Source organism: Microtus pennsylvanicus, chromosome 13 (genome assembly GCF_037038515.1).
Source record: "Microtus pennsylvanicus isolate mMicPen1 chromosome 13, mMicPen1.hap1, whole genome shotgun sequence".
Classification (NCBI taxonomy): domain Eukaryota; kingdom Metazoa; phylum Chordata; class Mammalia; order Rodentia; family Cricetidae; genus Microtus; species Microtus pennsylvanicus.
In genome coordinates, this window is record NC_134591.1 from 54,923,899 (window position 1) to 54,932,009 (window position 8,111).

Sequence of the window (8,111 nt, forward strand, 5' to 3'; positions counted from 1 at the left end):
TTTGGCTTCAGTCTGTGGGGATGGCAACAGCGTGGAGTTTGGACTAGTCAGACAAAAAGGGTGGGAGGAAGAGAAAGATGGCAGACAACCAGACACCAGACCTTGATGCCAGGTGAAAGATTCTAGATGTGTTGGCTGCTATCCTAAGTTCCTTGGACCTAAATCTCAGGCTGTATAGCTTCTTCCTTTCTCTGAAGGTAGCCTGTGTAGGATAACACAAAGGAATTATACCGCTATCATCTTGGCCAGGGCTTCCAGGCAAAACTTCAAGTACCTTGAGCCCACAGCTAGAAGGGCAAAACAGAGGCCAGAATGAAGTTACTATACCCCTAGGCCCCAATCTCTAGAACAGCTCTTAGGAGAGCTTTGTGTAGAGGATGATTATTGAGAGTCAGGGCAGTGAAGGAGGGGTCAAGTGTCAGTTATGACCTGGAAGGGTCGTCTCACTACCCACCCGAGGCTAAGCTGGTGCTGGTGTTGTTGGTATTCTCACACGTCCCTTCCCAAGATGCTCTTTTTAGTAAACAAATTCTCCCAGGCGACCCTCTGAAGTTATGGCCATCCCTTCATCTCACACGTAAAACCGAGGCTCAGAGACGTTCTGTGCTGCAGGCTTCATAACCCGGAATCTTCCCTTGCTGTTCAGGTTTGAGTCACCGTGCTAAGAAATGGGCTAACGGTTGCTGAAGCAATGGGTTAATTCAAAAACCCGGGTTCAGTGCAAGGGCCGCCAGGTGGCGCGGTGGAGGTGCAGTGTGTCCTGCCCGCCCCCCCCCCCCCCGCCCTACCCCACCTCTATCAGGGGTGGGACGCACCTGAACCCTTTGGGGCGCACCCTGGGAAGTAGGCTAGCAGGGTGGGGCGGGGAGCAGCTCTAGGCCCTGGGTCTGAGTAGGCGGAGAGAGAGGCTTTAGTTAGGTCGCCGGGACCGCAGAAGCCTCTCTGAAGAGTCACGCCTCCACCAGGAGACTGCGGGGCTGCATCAGCTCTTCTGCTCTGCGCTCCCCAGCGTGCAATTTATTAGGGGGCTTCAAGGGATAGAATAGAAACGACCAGTGCAGCCAGGAGGTGGGGCCAGCCCCACCTGTCGCCAGCGGAGAGAGGGGAGGGAGGGGGTGGGGCTTGTCTCCTAGGGACCACCCCCCCCTCCTGGTCCCCGAGCCCCGGGCACGCGACGAGATATAAAGCAGTCGGGAAACAATGCGCCTGCAGATCGCGCTCCCGCGTCGATCCCGGGAGCGTCCTGGCTGCCGTGTGCGAGCGAGGCGGGGGGAGCGCGCGCAGGGGGCGCGCTCGTGAGTGCGGGGCCGCGCGCTCGGTGGCGCGCATGTGTGTGTGTGCGGGCTGCCGGGCTTCCCCGAGCCGGCGGGGAGCCGCTCCGCTCCAGGTGGCGGGCGGTGGGAGCGAGGTGAGGCTGCGGGTGGCCCGGGCGCGGGTCCCCGTGGGACGGGCGGTCTACAAGGCTGCAGGCTGCCTTCGAGACAGCGCGCCCCCGCCCGGCCCTGCTGTGCCCCAGGAGCTGCGCTCCGGGCGGTGCTGGCAAAGTTTGCTTTGAACTCGCTCCCCGCAGCTTGATCGGCCCGCTGCGAGCTGCCCTGAGCGTGCTGACCCCAGGCCAGGCTCCCCGGGACCAGGGATCAGGGCGCGGGTTGCCAGCCGGTGGGCCTGGGGAGGGACCGGAGCCCCGCAGCCGGCTGCGGCGAGGGTCTCGGAGCCGCCTCTTCCCTCGGCCGGCACCGCAGTCAGCACGTCTCCCCTTCCCTCCCGCAGGGAGCGGACATGGACTTCGACTCGTACCAGCACTATTTCTACGACTATGACTGCGGAGAGGATTTCTACCGCTCCACGGCGCCCAGCGAGGACATCTGGAAGAAATTCGAGCTGGTGCCGTCGCCCCCCACGTCGCCGCCCTGGGGCTCGGGTCCCGGCGTCGGGGACCCAGCCTCTGGGATTAGTCCCGGGGAGCCTTGGCCCGGAGGGGGTGCCGGAGACGAGGTGGAATCTCGGGGCCATTCGAAAGCTTGGGGCAGGAATTACGCTTCCATCATCCGCCGTGACTGCATGTGGAGCGGCTTCTCTGCTCGGGAACGGCTGGAGAGAGTAGTGAGCGACCGACTCACCCCAAGCGCGCCGCGGGGGAACCCGCCCAAAGCGCCCGCCACCCCGGACTGCACTCCCAGTCTGGAAGCCAGTAGTAACCCGGCGCCTGCCACCCCGTGTCAGCTGGGCGAACCCAAGACTCAGGCCTGCTCCGGGTCCGAGAGCCCCAGCGACTCCGGTAAGGACCACCCCAGGCTAGCTAAGAGGGAGGCATCCCATGGGTGGCCAGAGCTCTACAGCTGTCTGAGGTCAAGCATTGGGTCTTAAACCTTCCCATCTCCTCCCCATTTTCTGACTGAAGCTGTCGGTGTAGCCCCCAGCTGTGTCTGTCTGGCACGTGGGTGTGTTGGTAAACAGTTTGGAGAAGTGGGGAGGGAGCCAGCGTCCCTCTGATGGTGATTGGAGCCCCAGGGGACAGGGGCGACGTGCTGAGGGCTGGCGCTTAGAGAGGACAATACTGGGGTTGAACTGTAGGGGATTTCTGTCTTTGGGAGGTTTAAAAGGGTGCCCTTAAGAGTCACTTCAAGCTTGAAGCTTTTTTGTTGCTGCCTCTTTCTCTGGGAAACTCACACTTCCCTAAGGGAGAAAAGACTAAGGAACCTTTTGTGCAGAATCAAAGTCTTCATCCTCTCGGAATGCCTGCGTTACCCTAAGTTACCTATCCCAGTTCCACTGGTTACCACTTATGCACCCTCATCACCAGTGACCTATGAGACAGGTGGGGGAAGAATAAACGCTCCTCTTAACGGATAGGAAAACCGAGGCTTAGAGACAGGAAATCCGAAGAGTGAGCCCCAGCCTCCTGCTGTCTATCCAGCTTCTTTTCCTCAACCCCAGTCTCCCCTGATATTTAGAGGGAATATTTATTCCCCGCAGCTTATTTGGGAAAGGCTCCACCATGCCTGTTGCTTTGGATTTAGCTAGTGTCCAAGCTCCCTCCCAGCACATCTGTGGGCTTCAGCTGCTCGGCTGCATTCAACAAATGTTCAGTGATTCCCACTTTGTCCCACCTCTGGGAGAAGAGCTGCCGTTGAGGTAACGGTCATGGTGCTCCAGGCCTCCCTCCGTGCCGATGAAGGGCAGACTTCGCTGAGGTCAGACCACCCAGCCTCTTAGCCCTCTCCCTACTCCTGAGAAGGACTGGAGTGGGTGCTATTGCAGGTGCAGAGGGAGGCTTTGGGCACAGTCACTAATAGTGAAAAGTCACTGGAGAGATAAAAATACCTTACATGGGTATTTGGTAGGGGACTGGGGAGTTGGCTGTGGAAGCTGTTTGTACATTTATGGGGGGGGGTTGAGAAGAACACAATTAAAAGTCGCTTTTTCTTCGATCCATTGTGATAAAGTCATTTTTAACCTGCAACAAGAGCTTGTGTGTTTGTCTAACGGCTCGAATGGGTGTCTTGAGATCAAGAAACTAATGAAGATGCAGCTCTACCAGGGGGGGTTAGAGTAGAAAGCTCATCATCTTGGAAGTTTGAAGTTCTTTATCTGCGGTCCAGACCGCTATCAAAATGACAGGGAGCGTGTCTGATCTGGGCCTCCGTTTCTTCTGGTGAAAATGAGGAGGGATGGACTTGGTTGTCCCGCTTGAGGACATCCCTTATCTTGTGGAATCTGAGACTATGTTCTGCAAAGGAGAATGGTGTCTTAAGTGATACCTTCCTTAGATACAGCCCTGTGTGCTGTGAGATTTAACAACGAAAATTAAAGGCTTGGGATGTACAGAAACTTGAATCATTTTCTGACCTGCCCTTTAACCTGAACCTGTTTGTGGGCTCCTGGTTCACTCTCTGGCCACATGGCCTAGAACAAAATGCAACAGATTGCAAACAATGAGGGGGTGGGGTGGGGAGTGTGACTGACGGCACAGATCAGCCAATAGGGATTGGGGCTGGGGAAAACAGCATTCCAAACACTCCTTAGCTAGCCAATCACAGGCTTTGAGGCCAGGGGGCTGAATGGTCAGGTTTTATTAATGGAGAAATAATGCGATTGTCCACACAATGGAAACCTTCCTGACAAAGGGGCTCAAGCCTCCTGATATGCAAAAGAGGCAGAGATCGGAGCTCTTCTGTTGTCAGCCAGAATGCTTCCAAGGTGGCCTTCTGTGTTGAGGGCTGCAGAATGTGGGGAGCGGGAGGTCTTTCCCTGATTGCCTGACCAGATTGGGTTCATCTCACAGACCCTCCAGCTAGGGAATGGTACAGATACTTCTTGGTGTCTCTGAGTCCCTGGCATGGTGGCCTTTTTATCTGGGTCATTCTGCTGTTCCCTGTCTGCCTCTGGTGCAGCTCGTTGGGAAACGGTTGTTTTTGTACCTTTGTGAAGTTCCCAAGGCTCTTGTGACCTGTGATTATAAATCCAACCCTCTTCTGGTCCAGTGGTGGGGGTGGGGCAGGTGACCTATACATGATGGATGGCTTTGGAAACCCATTGAACCCGGGGACAAAATGCTCCTGAGGGAGACCCTTCCCCTCCCCTCTGTGGCTGGAGAGAACCGGTTGTCGCCCTCCCTCCTCGGTGTCTTCAGCTGAAAGGATGGTAGAACAGAGAGGTGGGGAATAATAGGATTTATAACTTGTGAAAAGTAACAATTCCCAAGCGCAGGCTGTGCTGGGCAGGAACAAAGGGCAACTCTGCCCACAGACCCCTCATTTACAATTCTGATGGGGCATGAAAGAGCCCTAGTGGGGAAGATCTTTATAGCTAAACTTTGTCCTAGGCCACTGGCTCTTTCCATCCCCTCAGTGGGGGAGGAGGGAGCCTGTGCAGACTGGGGGCTGTTGGCTGGGGTCTGCCTTTTGTTCTTATCCAAGCCTTGTACAGAAGGAAACTGGAGACTATTTTCCTTGTTTATATCCCCCTTCACTCTGCCATTTTCCTAGAATAAATGAGTTGGCGGTCTCTCTCCTCACTTGAGTTTGGTGATAACTAAACCATGGATACATCACCTATTCTTACAAGCCGAGACATTGCGAACTGAGGCTGTAGGGTGTGTGTATATGTGTTCCTCATGGGATATGTTTCTTCTCTTCCTATCTCTTCTTGGACAGAGGGCGAAGAAATCGATGTGGTAACGGTGGAGAAGAGGCGATCTCTGGACATCCGAAAGCCAGTCACCATCACGGTGCGAGCAGACCCCCTGGACCCCTGCATGAAACATTTCCACATCTCTATCCACCAGCAACAGCATAACTATGCTGCCCGCTTTCCTCCAGAAAGTTGCTCTCAGGAGGGGGCTCCAGAGAGGGGTCCCCAGGAACCAGAGGCTCCAGAGGTAGAAGCTCCCAAGGGGAAAGAGGAGGAAGAGGAGGAAGAGGAGGAGGAAGAGATTGTGAGCCCCCCACCTGTAGAAAGCGAGACTCCCCAGTCCTGCCACCCAAAACCTGTCAGTTCTGACACTGAGGACGTGACCAAGAGGAAGAACCATAACTTCTTAGAACGAAAAAGGAGGAATGACCTCCGTTCGCGGTTCCTGGCCCTGAGGGACCAGGTGCCCACCCTGGCCAGCTGCTCTAAGGCCCCCAAAGTCGTGATCCTAAGCAAGGCCTTAGAGTACTTGCAAGCTCTGGTGGGGGCTGAAAAGAAGATGGCTACAGAGAAAAGGCAGCTCCGGTGTCGGCAGCAGCAGCTGCAGAAAAGAATCGCTTACCTCAGTGGCTACTAACCCAGCAAAAAGCCTGACTTCTCTGTCACACACACACACACATGCACGCATGCACGCACACGTTTATTTTCTATCTTCTCTCCCCCTTTTAGTAATTTGCACATTTTGGTTACAGCGGGGCAGGCTGGACAGTCGATCCCAGAATGCATTGCAGCCAGTGCACACACAATAAGGGCTTGCATTCTTGGAAACCTCGAAACCCAGCTTGCCCTCTTGCCTGACTCATGGGAGTGCTGTCTTCTCTGGCGCCTTTGGCTTCTCAGCGGGCGGCTGACTGAGAGACTCGGGGTCTGCCTAGCTCACTGGCTCCGGAGGAAAGGCTGATGGATGCTATGCAACAGGTGGTGGACGATGCCAGGGGCTGCAGCCTGCCTGAGATCTCACACTGTGCTAGAGCTTTAGGCTGGGAAAGGATGCTGCTCCCACTGGTGTCTCTGGGGATGACACAAGGACTGCCGGGCCTGGATACTGTCCCTGAGGCCCTGTTTTCCAGGACACAAGCGAGCTGTCCTGGGTGAAGAGAAGCTTGCAGTCTTGATCAGCATGGACCATTACCTCACTGTCAGACACTTTACAGTAGCTGAGGAGTGGAAACCTTTAAGATACTTTAGGACATTAGGCCACACCCTTCCCTCCACTCTCAATGCTAGGACTTTGAAAACATTTAAAGGGCTCGGCCTATAGAGTCTTTGTCTCAGAGCTCTCTGAGCCTCCTCAGAGAGAGACCTGCCTATCCTTACAAGGTATTTTGTTTGTTTGTTTGTTTGTTTATGCCTTTGTTATGCAATTGGCACCACAGCGCCCTTTCAGACAGATCAGAAATATTTCTGCAGGACGTGTGAAAATGATTCATGGGAAAGCCTTGGCATCCTGGCTCATGAACATCTTCCTTGCCCGTGTGTTTTCTGCAGGGCCATTTGAAGCCCAGCTTGGAACCTTCTCTCAAGGCAGACACAAAGAGCCCAGGAGGAAGTGCCTGACCACTTCCTCTTTCCCTCCTGCCTCTCAAGTCAGTTCTTGATTTTTGTCGAAATTCTGCAGGAACAGTGTAAACCTGTCCTTCTGAAGCAACTTCAAGGAGTTTGCTGGCTCTGAAGCCACCATCCTGGTTCTCTGGGTCACCTCCTTCTCCCAGAATCTGGGCCTGATAGATACTCTGGGGGGAGCTGCTGGGATTCATCGGGTGCCCCAGAAGGTACATGTGGGTTGTCAAGGTGCCCTAGGAGCAGAGCTCAGCCAACCCCAACTGGTTTTGCTCCAGCTGTGTTCTGCAGCACCAGGTGGAATCTAGGTACAGCCCTCAATAGGGAAAGTGACCCAAGCTAGCGGTGGTCATGTGGGCGTCCTCGAGAGATCCTAAACTTTGCCTGAACAAAGAGTCAACCTTTTCGGAACTCTGCCCAGAAAGGCCAATCCCTTCCTGCTGGCCCTGCGTTTGGAAGTAGGGGAACAATGTGGGGGGCGGACAGATGGTAAATACTACCTGTGCCTCTCAAAGACCAGCTGCCACTTCCAGATCTGCCCACCACGATGGCTTGGCATTGCTTCCTGGCCTCAGAGAAAGCTTTGGAAGTAGCCGTTCTGCCTGCTGGGGCAGGACTTTCAGGCACCAAGGGGCTCCTGGGACTCTGGAAGGGTAAGTGGGAAGCAGGCTACTGAAGACTCATCTGAACGGCTTGTGTTCTACAAGCTGCTGCTGGGTTATGTGCTGTGCGAGTTGTTTTTTTTTTTTAATACTGTATTTTTGTATGCTTTTTGCAAAGTGGTGTTAACTGTTTTTGTACAAGAAAAAAAAACACAAAAACCTCCTGTTGCAAGGGTCTGGTTTATTTTGAAAGGCAAGTTTACCTGAAATTTTGTATTTAGTTGTAATCATTAATTGCTTGATTTTAAACTGTTGCCTTCTGGGACATCTTCTAATAAAAGATTTCTCAAAAATGTCAGAGTGGGGGTAGCATATGCCATCTGAGTCCTCCCGAACCGGAGAAAACTATTTCAGAGTAGTCACAAGCCATCTGGGTGGCTGCATTTTTCTACCACGTTGCTAACCTGGTCATTCCACTCTGGGTCCCTGAATGCCCTTTCAGACATGCCTAAACAATGTCCTGTCTGCTCAGGGCTCAGGGTTCAGTGAAAACAAAATTCCCTGGTGAATTGCAGAGTGCTGAGCTGTACGTTCCAAGGCTGGAAGCCCTGGCTCTGCCGCGGCTGTGGCCTTTACTTTTGTCTATCTGAATCCTCGATGCCTTATCTGTGAGATGAGTAGAAAGAGTTCACTGGGTTTTTGCGGGTTTCAAGTGAGGTTGTAGATTTTTAATTTCTTTCTAAGTTATACAGCCTC

At 54.0% G+C, this 8,111-nt stretch overlaps 1 protein-coding gene across 2 annotated transcripts; it reads left to right on the forward strand.

Annotated features, from left to right (window-relative positions):
• Nucleotides 1-826: 826 nt before the first annotated feature.
• Nucleotides 827-7,713, forward strand: Mycl (MYCL proto-oncogene, bHLH transcription factor). 2 transcript variants are annotated; one of them, XM_075945809.1, is made up of 3 exons: nt 827-1,068; nt 1,771-2,278; nt 5,157-7,713. In XM_075945809.1, the coding sequence occupies exons 2-3, from the start codon at nt 1,780-1,782 to the stop codon at nt 5,768-5,770; spliced, it is 1,113 nt and encodes a 370-aa protein (XP_075801924.1). In that variant the 5' UTR covers nt 827-1,068; nt 1,771-1,779; the 3' UTR covers nt 5,771-7,713. The 2 variants fall into 2 exon arrangements, with proteins under 2 accessions (XP_075801924.1, XP_075801923.1); XM_075945808.1 differs by lacking the exon at nt 827-1,068 and adding an exon at nt 1,188-1,408.
• The last annotated feature ends 398 nt before the right edge of the window (nt 7,714-8,111 follow it).

Bases quoted from the DNA above. Each gene is read 5' to 3' on its own strand.
- Mycl (XM_075945808.1), top strand. From the start codon at position 1,328: ATGTGTGTGTGTGCGGGCTGCCGGGCTTCCCCGAGCCGGCGGGGAGCC. The intron at 1,409-1,770 runs GTGAGGCTGCGG...TCCCTCCCGCAG, and splicing joins TGGCGGGCGGTGGGAGCGAG to GGAGCGGACATGGACTTCGA. The intron at 2,279-5,156 runs GTAAGGACCACC...CTTCTTGGACAG, and splicing joins CGAGAGCCCCAGCGACTCCG to AGGGCGAAGAAATCGATGTG.